The sequence below is a fragment of the Sebastes umbrosus genome, chromosome 18 (assembly GCF_015220745.1).
Source record: "Sebastes umbrosus isolate fSebUmb1 chromosome 18, fSebUmb1.pri, whole genome shotgun sequence".
Classification (NCBI taxonomy): Eukaryota; Metazoa; Chordata; class Actinopteri; order Perciformes; family Sebastidae; genus Sebastes; species Sebastes umbrosus.
In genome coordinates, this window is record NC_051286.1 from 5311775 (window position 1) to 5326792 (window position 15018).

Consider the following 15018-nt stretch of genomic DNA (forward strand, 5'->3'; position numbering starts at 1 on the left):
CTGATATAGGGCCTTTCTTTAAGGTGGCTAAAATACGTTTTGCTGCCGGCCCCGTCCACAGCAGTACATTACTTTGGTTCCGGTAACTCCTGTCTGCTTCTCTCTACTTTCATCTACTGCAGGTAATACACTGACTATGGATTAGTACCTCATACAACCTCACTTCAAAAACACCCGAACTATCCCTTTAAAATATGGCAGTAGCAGCTAGATCCTCTCACTGGGGCAACAACGCCCCGCTGTACCTCTGTTATGATGAGGCGACTGGCCATGCGCAGACGGGTCTTGGGTCCAAAATGGCTGGTGACCATGACACGGAGGCCGGCTTCTGGAAACCTGAACTTTGACGGGCTGGCGTTCATGATCTCGTCCACCATCACCACCGATCCACGGTGGTAAGCCTTGGAGGGCTTGACTGAGAGGTGCAGGGATACGATACAGATATAAAAAAAATAATGAATGAATGAATGAACTGTGCATCAACAACCAGATCAGACACACATAGAACTGTGTTTCCATTCATTTATATCCATTTTATAGATTTCATTCAAGTGCATGCACTTAATGCCTAACAGTTTTGAAATATTACCCCCCGTTGGAGCGTCCTAAAGTGCAAATTAAGACTAATTAAAATTTAAGAGCCATCAAGAGATACGTACTGTCCTATAAACGTCTGTAGTGTCATTCTGTCTGTAGCACTACAGTGTCCCGGGCCAAGTTACTAAGGAATATTAATGGACGCTCAACCAGAGCTACTTTGTCACCATGTTAGAGTTAAAGCTGCACCAGGCAAGATTTTATGTCAACACGCACCATTCCCATTATCCTAAATCACTACGTGGGCAGTTCAGTGCCGACACAAATCAAAGCTTCAGAGCAACAACGTCCCCTAATCTACGGTGTGAACGTCTCGTCTGGACAAGTTTTGGGTGTTTTCCAAAGCTCTGAAAATCATTCCTCCTATCGCTCTCCACTCCCTCATCATTTCCAAAGTGACCTGGAAATTAATGTTAGTGCCTTCATGTTGCTAGTTGTCAAAGAGATGAGGGAAGTGATTTATATGTAGGTTTGGATCATTATAATTCCAGTCTACTCCATCTCGTAAAATACTGAGTTCAGTCAAATTTGTTTTAAACGGGCGGCCGACTACAGCCAAGTTCACACTACAAGACTTTGAAAGTCGTCAGATCGCTGTTCACACTACACAATTTGCTGTCTTTCACCCATCCAAAATTCATCTATGTTCTTCCTACGGTCCAAGACGGACCAGAAATATTGGTAAACATGAGCAACTCTCTCCCATATCCAAAAACTAGAGTGCTAAAAGTCAAACTTGTGATGTCATAGGGTATAAAGTCAGGAGCTGTTCCACAGACAATGAATGGGGAGAGATGACATGAGATGAGAGTAGCCTATATGGGAACATTTTCTGTTTCACAAATGACAACACTACAATAGAATAAAGCTCATTTGGGTATAAAAAGAGAACAAACATGACTTTATATCCTATGACATCACAAGTTTGAGACTTACTTCTCTGGTTTCTGGCTTTGAGAGAGAGGAGCTCATGTTCACAAATATTGATTTACCCTTTACTAGACCATGGAAATAACATATTAGAATTCATAATTTAGGTGTTTTTTCCCTTTTAAGTCGTTGTGGTTTTCACACCCCGTGACTGACCAGCGACAGGGTGTCAAACACTACAAGATCTTTCACTGGTAAGAATCCCGGATGATGTCTCCAAACTATGTTTTGTCAAATAAAATCATGCGATAAGTAACACAGGCATAGTCATGCTTGTTGATGTTGCCGTTTCCACGCGTCTTTACTATTTCCCCTACGTGGATCAGTCAGTGTTACAGTATGCTTATTCATGCTAGGCATAAGAACATATCATCACCGTCTTGTAAAAACCATGCATCTCTAAAATGTTGACTTTACATCTGTGAGTTGGTTGTAACAATGCATCTTTTAGATAATCTAATGGGTTTGCATGTAGTTTAATGAGCTAAGATGTAGAACAAAACCATAAACAAGCACTTAATCATCTAGTTGATATGAAATATTACATGTTTTTTGCTGGACAGTGGCCATGCGGAAAAAGATTCATGTGTGAACATGTTAAGACTACATAAACCTGCATATATTCTCAGGATGTAGTATGGGTACGTATGTAAATATGAATAAGACTCACAAGTAAAAGCTTTCTTGGCTAAAATACATCATTTGGGTTTGAGCAAATTCAGTTATGATGAGACTATTTAATAAGAAATGACAGGGGAGCAGATTAACGCTCCCAAATGAGTTCTTCCTTCTTTCGCTTCACTCTATCCTCGCATCATGGAAGAAAAAGAGGAGTTTAAAATCTTTGGGATTCCCCCTTGGACTCATCAACGTTCAACCCTTCACATCCCTTTGGTATAAAACATCACACAGCAGCTGAGTTAACATGATTTCTGGGTACTGAACTTCAAATAGCTTTCCCCAAATTGCCTGGTGCAGCTTTGAAGTTTTCCTACCAGTTGTGAATATTTATGATTGATTTCAAAATGACATGAAAGACGTAACCTCTGGCATCTTTGGGCTGACGATATCAAACTGTTATGCAGGTGTCTGACACATTAAACATATGGTCAGTCAATTTGTGCTGACAAGAATACATATCTTTAAATGTTTTATTGGCACCCGATAACTTCTCATTTGCTCTACGCTAACTACAGCTATAAGATGCCGTGTGTGGGGAATAAAAAAAAGTTCTACAGTACACTTATTAGTTTAACTCAGCCTTAATTTGACTTATTATGCATGCAAGAATGCACATAAATTAGCTGTGTAAACAGAGCCGGCATAAACATTTCCTCTTGTGAAATTCATTACCACTTCAGGAGTGAGTGGGTCTACGCCCCAGAGACCGGCAGAGGAAAAGTAGTATGCAAGCAGAAAGAATTGGCACACAGCAGCAGCACAACACTGTTGACAGTAAGCAAGAATAAGTTTAGTAAGGCTAAACAGACAGGCATGTTAACACTAATGCAGCCAAAGTGGGAAGGGTTAAATGTCACTGATTAGATGCTTCTCAAAAGGTCAAAAGGCAGGACAGGAAGAAGTGGAGGACTGTGGCTACGAGGAAATCTCACCCAAATACAACATTAAAAAAGAGGTTATTTAGAAAAGGCAAAGTTTGTTTTAATAAGTTTGAAACCCAAGACAACAAAGTCCCCCGACATTAAACTGCATTACCGAAGAAAGATTAAAGAATATCTTTATTATGCTGTTCCCATTTTTTAAACAAGAGCATTTCATTTCGTGCCCCCTGTATCCTCAGATAAGCTTCAGTTGCTTATCACACAGGAAAAGGACTCAGCGGGGAGAGAAAATTAGTGCAGGAACATACAGAGCTTTCCACAGGAAAAAAGAAAAAAGTAAAAGGGGGGAATCTGACAAACCGTCTCTCTTCAGGTAGTGCAGTTCATGAGGTCAAAGGACTGAAGTTTTCTTGATCTTTGGAAAATTTAGCAAAGTGCTGAATCATATAAAAGAAATAGTTTGACATTTCGGGAAATGCATGAACAGTATTTGCTTTCTTGCGGAGAGTTGAGAAGATCGATACCACACACGTCTGTACACTAAACAAAAAGCTACACCCTGCAGCCAGTTAGCTTAGCATCAGTGTTGCCAGATTGGGCAGGTTTCCACCCATGGGCTAAATCTATGAGAAAATGAGCCTACTTCTCACTTGATTTATTACCTCAGTAAACATTGTAAACATGAGTTTATGGTCTCAATCACTAGTTTCAAGTCTTCTTCAATACAGCATGATGTTCATTTAGTAAATTATGGTCCCATTTAGAGTCAAATAGACCATAAAGCAGGGGATGCTTTAGGGCGGGGCTACCTTGTGATTGACAGGTCGCTACCACAGCGATAACTTGTGTTATATTTTTTCTGTTACCATGTTTCCCCATTTCCAGTCTGTATGTTAACCGAGCTAACCGTCTGCAGCTTCATTTTTATCAGGCAGATATGAGAGTGGTATTGATCTTCTCATCTAACGGTCAGCAAGGAACTAAATTAGCATATTTCCCAAAATGTCGAACTATTGCTTTAAGTACATTTCAGCAGAATACAGTATAAGATGAAGAATTTAAAGTTAGTTCAGCAGAAAGGAGCAAAGGTTGAAGCCACAGACCCTCTTAACAGAAGGAAACAACCACAGTCTTCCAGAGAATCAAAGTCAAATCATCTATTTCAACATCGGATTCATTTCCTGGCAGAGAATAGTCTTTGGTACCCAGCCTGTCTGATTAACCTTACCTGGTAGGAGTAAAGGCAATGACGGGTCGTCATCCCAAACATAGTGATAACTAGTATTACCGTCCTCCATCTCACTGCTGGCCGCAGCGTTACCGTTGGCCACGTTCTTCTTCTTCGACTTGGACCCCATGAAAAATCTCTGCATGCTGGAGTTGAATCTAGTAACCAGATGGAACATAATCCCCAAATTAGATATACTGAAATTATTCAGCCCGGAGTCCAAACGGGAAAGAAATAAACAAGACGGGGCATTCGGTGTCAAGATTCACAGTTGCAAATACACAGATGAAAAGGCTCCAAACTTGTTTGAAATATAGTATGTCTTAATTAGCCCAAATAATCTGTTTACTCCCCATACTTCTATACAATAAATTTACAGTTAAGGTGGCCTACTTTCTAAAAACCAGCATCAGCATTACACTATATAAAAAATGGCTGATTTATGCTGTTCTGCATTACAGAAAAGGAAGGCGAAAAGTGTTCCCAGAGGCCAATCACAAGGCTTTTATAAGCCACGCAGGCCTTCAATGAGACCATTTGAGTGCCATTACATAAAAATGGATCACAAACACTGAACACAGTCACCGCTGCTGCATCTGAAAGCACCACTGGCAACTTCACAAGAGCTGCTCTATTCCTTTCAGAGGTTACGCCATCAAAAGCTGACGTTACAACTACAAATGTCTCTTTGCAGAGCAGTTTGCAAGATATAATTCAGTGCTATCATTTTAACATCTTAATTCCACATTTTATCTTAGATTATGTTTCTTTATCTTAATTGAGGGTTTAATAACAGTGGTTGTTAGATTTTGTACAGATTGTAAAGTATAGAGTCCAGAACAGACTACAGGTTGTAAAAGATAAATAATATGGTTAGTTAAATATGTGAAATTGAGATTAAAATCAAATACAGAGCTTCATGTTTTTCCTTCAAACTCCATGTTATAAAGAGAAAAAAAGCTAAATAGCTAAAAACACTTTACTAAAACACACCATGGATGTATAATAAGATCTGGATACGGCGCCGCTGCTCAGCCTTGCTTCTATATTTGCCCAATGGCCACTTGACAGGACACCTTGAACTGCAAACAAGGTCGATTATGACTCTTTCTATTATGAATCTTTGATCCATGGAGCTTTTATATTTATAAAACTTTCCTCAAGCTGAGAAAATCTATTTAAAAAATCCCTACTGAAACACTACTGCGCATAATCAGTGGGCCACAAACCCTAGAAGTAAACCAAGGAGGGTTGAAAGAGGAGATGTCGCAGCTTTATATCACGTCATATCATGGGGGTAAAACACTGGTTCGCACTTGCCGAAAGGCTCGCTAGCTGGCGCACAATCATAATCATATTTGAAAATGTTCTGTTGTATACTGGTTACGCCGAATTCACACGTGACAAGCTGTCATGCAATGTCTATGCACTGCGGTGGTCGCTCCCGAGATGACCTGCAGCCAATCACAGATCCTGTGACTCGTGTGAAATGTTTCTTCCCGCCTGAAATACATGCTACCTCGCTGAAGCTGTAACTTTCATCATAAATCTACATCAGCCATTGCATGTAATGTTAAGAATTCATACTGTTCTATAGCATCATAACTTTTGTAACAGTGGCTATAGCAATTTAACTGTCAAGCAAATGCCAACAAAGTTAGCCAATTTTATTTTGGAGATTTTAGTACGTTATTTACATCGTGATACTTTAAGACAAGATGGAAATAATGTTGTGAAAATAGAAGCAGGTTGTCTGTTTCTAATTACATTTTGTCAGTTTTGGGCCCACCTATATTTGACCAATGGTGTCAAAAAACAAATTATTTAAGATTCAAAAGCATTTATAGAGATGTTTATTTTTACATTTTGTGTCGTTCACGTTTTTTCCAAATGCTGTTATTTGTTTGAACAATGGGCAGCATGTGTTGCTATTTGAGGACCGTTGAGCCCTGGAAGGTGACCTCAGGGCTCTAACCAGTGCTATATAAAACCCACTCTACTCCATTTTGACTGGAACGGCCCAAAATGGTCAGCGGATATTTTTGGGAGAGGGGAGACATATGACAGCACATCCTACAGTAAGCACTTCTTTCCTCCAAATGAGAAAGGAGAGGAGTGATCCGGTTAAGCCTGTGCTCTTAGCCACTGCAGAGGGAGAAAGATTAAACTCTTATGGCAGGGAGAGAGCAGGCTGCTGCGGACTGTAACACAGATTACCAGCTGGACAGAGACGACGTGGGTTGGCATTATGAAAATTGGACTATAGAGACACAAACATGGCGCAATAGACGGAGTCTGTATTTTATGCAAACGGTATGAACGTAAAAGCCGAAAGGTGACAGATTAAATGAGGCAGGAATTGATTGCGGGGCAGATTGTAACTGAAAATTGTGATCAAATGATACGTACCCTCCAGACAAAATGACAACAAAGAAACTCTGATTCAATTATAATAATAAATAAAGAAAGGCTGAAATACAGTAGATTTAAGTATGAGTCAAGGGGCTGTAGTTTTATTAAATAAAATACATCTGAAAAAATAATTTTCTGGAATTACCTGGAAGATTTTATGTGCAGCATTTTTTTTAATCTATATATCAGTGTTATTTAAAATGAATATAAATTGTATTTTTATTTATTTTATTTATTTATAAATAATGTATTTATTTATATTTTTAATTTATTTTTATCTAGCTTTATTTTTAATCTATATATCATTGATGTTTCAAATTTATATAAATTCTATTTTTATTTATTTATTTATATTTTACATTTATTTTTATGTAGCATAATTGTCAAATACCCACAAATGAGAAAATTCTGCCCTAACTGTGTGAAATAGCGTCATAAAATTCTTTCCACCAGAAGGCTCCTGAGCCGAGTCTTCAGCTAACATCTGGGTAACGGGGGGACATGAATGAATGAGACACTCTCCTGCAGCTGAAAACCAACTCTTCTCCTGTGAAACTACAGAGTGCTCTCATCATGGTCATACTCATCAGCCCACAGGTATTAGTGCAACTCTGCCCACGCACACACTCACTCAGGTTGTTGCGGTGGGAATGTGTCATCAGTCTAATCGAACATGAAACAAGTTAAAAATGTGCAGAACTCACTTCATGACGAGGATGTATCCAGCATACATGAGCACCAGTATCAAACTCTCCCACCTGATGAGGACCAAAATACAGGATTATTGATAAAATGACATGAATTCAGCCACATACACTTACATGCAAGAAATAAATAGAATATCCAGGATTTGTTAGATTATATATGAATGTTTGCAGGTCTTCTAGCTGCCTGCTACAACCATTATTTGGTATTACCATAGACTGTATACCACTGACTGTATATACAGTCTATGGGTATTATTAAGAGTGAAATCAATTAAGTAAGAAAACCTGGAATTTTAAAACTTTAAAAAGGACCTGGCGGTCACGTTACAAGCGTGTCGGAGAACTACGGTGGCCTTCAGGTGACATAAAAAACATGAAAGGCTGTCTCTAGAGCCGGTGTTTGGTTTGTCCACTCCCAGCTACTGTAGAATCACTATCACTTATGAATTTAGCTTTTCAATCATAAGAGGGAGAAACATTTTTAATTCTTCTTCCAAAAGTTACATAGTCTCGCTCATTTACAGTTTAACTGGAAGAATAACTTACCAAACAATCTTCCCGTCGTAGATGAACTGAAAAATGAAGAGAAACATTTTCTCTTAGATTAGAAAAAAACAACGTTTAAAGAAGATCAATACAGTTAATGCAAGCGGTCCAACTTACTGCAATTAAAGCCAAAACAGACAGGATGTAGTAGAAGGAATCCCTGAAAACGGCCCACCAGGTCAACATCACCACCTGATTGCACAGGGAAAAGTGATCAAAGTCATATTTTAGATCTTTTCTTTAACTTCATCTATGTGTATTAGAGTTCTGTGAAGCATTTTGGTTCATACATATGGTATTATCAAATATCCTTAATGTGTAAACTTTATTTGACAGAAAGAGCCTGGATAAGAAACACAGATTTATGATACATTAACGTTCTCCATTTCTACTAAAACCAGTTCTGAGAAAGCTAAGTGAGGCAGATGGCTTTGTTTCCCCTCAGCAAAAAAAAACTTCTGCCACACATGTGCTGCTCTGCAGTCTATAAATAAACAGAATGATGCAGGCGGAGCAGTAAGTCACTCCCTCTAACACACACACACCTGTCCAGCGAAGATCCCGCAGACACCAATGATGCAAAGGATGTTGAAGACCGCTGAGCCAACGATGGTGCCCACCCCCACATCTCCGTGTGTGATGAAGACACCTGCAAGCAGGGAGAGGCAGCCAATCAGAATCAGCGGTGACACCAACCATCTGGGAGTGTATGCACATAATGCATGTATATGTGTGTGTGTGTGTGTGTGTGTGTGTGTAAGTGTCTCTACCAATGACGGATGCAAAAAGCTCTGGTGCAGAGCTGCCAGCTGCCATGAAGGTGGCTCCTGCAACATCTTCACTCAGATCTAGTTTCTGCAGAAATAAAGCAAAGACGTGTGGTTCAGACAAACAAAATCAACATGGTGTGACTGTCAACACTTGAAGATGAAAGACTACAACTACCCAAGTACCTCACAGATCTTCTCCAGCGCTGTCACAAAGTATTCGTCGCACGTTATGGCGAGGGCCAGAAACATGTAGAGCGCCTAGAGACAGAAACAGCAGAGTTTGAAGTTTGAAGTTTGTGTCAAGGGCAAGATAGTGTGTGTGTGTGTGTGTGTGTGTGTGTGTATAAAAACATCCTTAATCAGCAGAAATTAGCTGAGTTAATAGAGCCTTGGCAGAGTAAGATATTCTTCTGCTAAAGGGCGGGTGAAGGGGAATCGCAAAGCACAGCACTCAATTAAAATAGGACCTGCATTAAATTCAAATGTCAATTCAGCGACAAGCAGTTTTCTCTGACAATTTGGAAAAATCTACAGGATCTGTCAGGATGGATGTGAGAGAGGAGGGGTGTGAGGGGTGGGAGGCAGCCTATTTCAGTAGCTGAGGCAAGATCTATAAATTATAGATCAGCTGTGACATCATCATGGCCCGGCAGCCCCGGCAGCGGTGCTCTGCTCTATGCTATCCACAGGGGGCAGTGCAGGACTGCAGTATGGTTAGACCCCCCCACAGATTAGATTTTTACTCCTCTCAGCAGTGAATAATAAATCCTATTTCAGTGTGGAACATAAAGCCGGAGACACTTAAAGTGTAAGCGCAGTATACAAATCATAATCTGAAAAAAAAGACTTCATCATGAATATTTCTTTACACGTCTGTACAAGTGAAACCGAACTTGACCAACCATGATATAATGTTGGTGCATTTCAGCTTTCATTAAGGTCTAGAAAGAATAAGATATGAGCTGCTTCTCTCTAAAGTATCTCAGGTGGGGATCTCCATGCTAACGTAATCTCTGTGGTGAGAAGTGTTTAACCATTAAACATGTATGATTATGGTCAAAATGATAATCACGATTATTTATCACAATTATTCACTGGTTTTAGCGACAAAATATTTTATTGCACTTTCATATTAAAATATAAAGAGCACTGTTTTCACTTCTATGCTGTGCTAAATCCCTGTTAATGTACAAATTAGGGCTGCACGATGTTGGAAAAAACTGACATTGCAATATTTTCTTCTGCTATATATATATATATATTGCAATATGAAAAATACAGGAATATTCACCCTACCCCTTTGTTAACTACATTTTAAAGCTAAATGCTTCAATCTGGTGCAATTCAAGAGCAAAATTAGCCACATAAGAGTTAGATAAACAATTATATGCTCTTAATTTAATCATAAACAGATTGCTTGTACAGATAATATCTACTGTATACCCAAAAGTGAAGCCAAAACTACTCGATCACCGGCTGGTGTTAGTTTAAGAAGCACTTGATTTGATATGCTGCAGAGTTTTCTATGAGCAGAACGCGCATTTTAAACGTCAATATCTCAGGCGATCATGTTCATTTAATTGTGGGAAGCCAAAATCGTGATCGCGATTAATATTCAAATTAATTGTGCAGCCCTAACGTGAAGGCAGAATACTGCAGTTCTCACACCTCTGTTCAAACTGGCTCTCATTCATCATGTCGGTAAACTTGTCGAGTCAATAGAAAGGTCAAAAGACACAAGGTGTGTTCAGGGCCGGAGCTACCATTGATGACAATGAGGTCACATCTTCTGTAGATTTATTTATTTGTCATTGTAAAAATTGGATGCCAATTTTTTCTTAATGTGCTTCCAATGTAGATGATGGGGGACTAAATCCACAGCCAAAAGTCTATTCAAAATGTCATCTATATCTAATATGCAGCAGTCAGCGTTAGACAACTCATGTGAGTATCTTCAAATCTTGCTACAGTCTTTTTAGTATAAAATTCCCTGTGTTCCCATGCTGAGCAGCAGCGGAGGCATAGTAACAAAAAAAAAGGAATTATTGACTAAAAAGACAATCACTTTAAGACAGACTTGGAGATTTGTGAACCTGTCCTTTGATTCGACAAAATAATATATTATTAAAAGTTTCAGCATTTCTACCCCAGTGTGGAAAAACGCTTTGAAACAACATTTCATGCTTGAAAATCAAATTTCCATTCATGTCCAATTCATTTAGGTTGTTCAACATTTTCTGAGTGGGATGTGGAATGTGTTATTGCCTCATGACCTCAGTATTTCTATAATCCTGGCAACAGCCCCGAGTTGCATTTGACTGAGAGAAAACTTTTTTAAAGCCAGTTAAATCCGGCATGAAGAGCTGCTGAACAATACTGACGAACTCCACTGAACTCCACAAGTGGCTTTATGTCAAGTCAGTGGAGCTTAGCATGATTGAATGTAAACAATATTTTTTCATGAGGAAAAGCAGCTCATACAATATAAATAATGGACATCTGCCTGTCCTTATTTCCTGTCCTTGACCTGTATTTATCATAGACTGTATATAAAGATGGACGACATGGCAGCTCTCCAAAAGTGAAGCCAAAACATCTGGATCGCCCCCTGGTGGCTGGCTGCAGTATAGGTTATAAGTCCCGCCTCCTCCATGTTAGTAGATGGGGCATGGGCCAAACTAAAAACCCAAAGTACACGTCAAATACATTTTTCCCAAAGATGGTTTCTGTCATTTTAGGTAGTTCTTATCACGCTGATGTATGTTCAAGGGTTCATTTTTTTTCTGTTAGTTTGGTTTTAATTAGTTATTTGATGCTATAAAAAGGGGGTGACAAGTCATGGTTAACAGTTGTGATTGACAGTTGCTCAGGAAATGTACGAGAGACGAGATGTAACTTTAACTTTCGATGTTGCACTTCCACTTAACGTGACAGTTTGATCATAAATGTAGAGATATTATGGTTAGTTGTTCTGTCTTTCTAGCAAAACAGCTAGCATGGTGCTAACGTAGCAGCTAGGTGGCTCACGCTAGCAAGCTGTGGCCGTGCTCAGCTTGTGATTGGCTCGGGCGGGTGTGTGGGAGAGACCTTGACTCCAGCCCCCGTTCACTACTGCGTAGACTCTGGCTCCAAATTACGTCAATATCTCAAGATGGCAGTTCCCGTATCCAGGATATTTTGGCTTCACTTTTGTACAGTGGGAGGAGGCGGAGACGCGTCGTCCATCTATAGATACAGTCTATGGTATTTATCAAGCGCCTCGGCATTGTTCTAATGAATCATTCTTAAATTTAAACTCTGACTAAAAATACTCCAACCTCAGAGTAGCACTATCATATTCATGAAGCTTTCCACACACACACACACACACACACACGCACACGCACACGCACACGCACGCACACGCACGCACACGCACGCACACACACACCGGAGTTGAAGCTCTCCTTTGAGAGACATCATCGCTTTACAACACTCAAAACCGTAAAATGAAATTAATGACGTCTCGTATAGTTTCCCAGCTGTTCTGATGTGCATTCAACACATTCAAAAGTCTGTAAGGCTCCTATCTAAGATCCGCTGGTTTTAATCTAGTGTTACATTCTTGGTACTGATTTGCTACTAGGCTGCTTTTTGTTTACTATATTATAAGCCATATTAAATGTGGCTGTGCCTCCAACCTTACCCTCCAGGCTTTAAAAGCCAAAAACAAGCAGTTAGGCTGTTAAGTGAAAAGCTTCTAAATCCACCTGCAACCAGCTGAGCTCTACTGAGAGTGTTGACTGGGGACCGATGTGATGGGAGATGTAGGTGTAGCAGCTTAAGTATAAAAAAAAAAAAAAAAAGTCCTCTTACCGCCGTAATGTGGAGCAGAACGGCGCCGCTCCTACGTTCACTGGGGGTGAAAAAGTCATGGGGGAACTCGTGTATTGCTGAGGAGAGAGGAAATGTCACAGTCACCACACATCAGCAGCATGACAGCGAGATACACGTCCACCAACCCACCTAGAGAGGACCGTTCGTGATGGCTGTCGGTCAGTTGGTTCAGAAGGCATTAGTTTGGTCATGGTACCTATCGGAGTGTCATTCTTTCTCTCTTCCTACTGGATTATCTAATAGAGCAAAAATGTCTTGTATACCGAAAAACAAGGCACCACAGCCAGAAAGGGTCAAATGCAAATTAAATAGCAGCCTGTGATCATCATCCAAAAAAAAACCTGGAAACTCAGACAACATCAAGGGCTTTGAATTTTCAAAGGACTGAAATGGCTCTAAAGACTTTTTGCAGCCTGCAATATGTCACACCACTCGGCAACCAATGACTTCATACCTATTCATGGAAGAAGAAAAAGAGAACAGTCAACCATCACATCTCCTCCTCAAAGACTGATGTAAAAGCTTGGGCTATATTAAGAGCCTGAAGTCATACAGAATTAAAGCAAGCAGGCAGAGAAAAAAAAAAACTCCCATGCTGAGGACTCATCATCCATCATCCAGAGCTCCAGCTGGAGCACAGTGTGATCATGGTACCACCATACGGCCCACATCTCTGGGAGCACAACCGCTCCACGGTGCACCTGGCTGGAGACAGAAGCTGGCCGTCTCCCTGACAGGACCCGGCATCTGTGGCGAACGGCCTCGTGTCCGACCTGTTCCTGTTGGGCCCGAGCTGCAGGCTCACACCTCGCCTCTCCTTGTAACAAGCCTGCAACACAACTAGCATATTGCTGCAGGCAACAATCTATCCAATAACATAACTAGTATATTACTGCAGGCAATACTCTATCCAATAACACAACTAGCATATTGCTGCAGGCAATAATCTATCCAATAACACAACTAGCATATTGCTACAGGCAATAATCTATCCAATAACATAACTAGCATATTGCTGCAGGCAATACTCTATCCAATAACACAACTAGCATATTGCTGCAGGCAATACTCTATCCAATAACACAACTAGCATATTGCTGCAGTCAATAATCTATCCAATAACACAACTAGCATATTGCTGCAGGCAATACTCTATCCAATAACACAACTAGCATATTGCTGCAGGCAATAATCTATCCAATAACACAACTAGCATATTGCTACAGGCAATAATCTATCCAATAACATAACTAGCATACTGCTGCAGGCAATAATCTATCCAATAACACAACTAGCATATTGCTGCAGTCAATAATCTATCCAATAACATAACTAGCATATTGCTGCAGTCAATAATCTATCCAATAACACAACTAGCATATTGCTGCAGGCAATACTCTATCCAACAACATAACTAGCCTATTGCTGCAGGCAATAATCTTTCCAATAACATAACTAGCATCCCATTAGTGACTCACCTAGAACCCACATTAGTTGACCCAAGTGGGCCCCAGATAAGATGCCTATTTTGGGCCCATACCCACTTGGTACCCAAGTACCCCCAGCATAACCCATGTGGGGCCCACATAACCGTGTTGGCTGGGCTGTACCTAGGCATAGTACTGTTTGAAAAATACAAATACATAAATGATGTGAGAACAAAACGCTGTAGTCTGAGCCAGCAGAATAACAAAGGAAAGATTTGGGCCCTTGTCACATATGGACTCGTGAAGTGGAACAGTGCTCACCTGAGACTTCTCACCGCATCTGTCCCAACCTCACCGTTGCCCGTTTTCATGATACTCGATAGCGTGCCGTGTGCACACATGACTGAATCAGCGGCGCAGCATTTGGAACAGTGCACATGCAAATCAAACACTCCACGTATGTAGTCCAAGCCCCACTTAATCAACTGCGTGCCTCCTTTATTTCACTCAATTACATCACATATATGGTAATGTGGTACATTTTGTATCTCCATATGTCATCTAACACATTATCTTTGTCAGAAATAGCATTGTCGTGCCCTTGATTTGCACGAGTTTGGTGTCTCACTGCAGCATTAACTGCCTTCATGACAGTAAATGCAACTGATTAGAGGACAAAATAATAATAAAAAAAGTATGAGTAATGGCTTCATGGCTTTAAATATAATGAGAAAACTGGAGAACACCTGGCTGACATTGGAATCTTACAGCAACACTGACTGTGGCGGCTTTATCTCGTTGTATTTCTGACAGGTTTATGTGCTGAACGAAACGTGTCGGAAAGCTGACGGCCTCAAGCGAAGGTGCAATCAATTACAGGATTTGTCAGCTGTGCCCTCAGAGGTGACTGAAAACAAACTGATGCCAATACATTAGGCTAAACTCCTACTGATACCTCATAGA

At 40.3% G+C, this 15018-nt stretch overlaps 1 protein-coding gene across 2 annotated transcripts in view; it reads right to left on the reverse strand.

Annotated features, from left to right (window-relative positions):
• slc24a4b (solute carrier family 24 member 4b) overlaps positions 1 to 15018 on the reverse strand; it is a 43690-nt gene that overhangs the window by 7753 nt on the left and 20919 nt on the right. For both annotated transcript variants that reach the window (XM_037750818.1, XM_037750817.1), the window contains 9 exons: positions 12608 to 12684; positions 8936 to 9010; positions 8753 to 8837; positions 8528 to 8631; positions 8100 to 8174; positions 7983 to 8008; positions 7434 to 7487; positions 4378 to 4475; positions 246 to 415 (listed from right to left, as the gene is read on the reverse strand). In XM_037750818.1, the coding sequence (XP_037606746.1) occupies positions 246 to 415; positions 4378 to 4475; positions 7434 to 7487; positions 7983 to 8008; positions 8100 to 8174; positions 8528 to 8631; positions 8753 to 8837; positions 8936 to 9010; positions 12608 to 12684 (764 nt within the window). The remainder of the gene's footprint in view (positions 1 to 245; positions 416 to 4377; positions 4476 to 7433; positions 7488 to 7982; positions 8009 to 8099; positions 8175 to 8527; positions 8632 to 8752; positions 8838 to 8935; positions 9011 to 12607; positions 12685 to 15018) is intronic.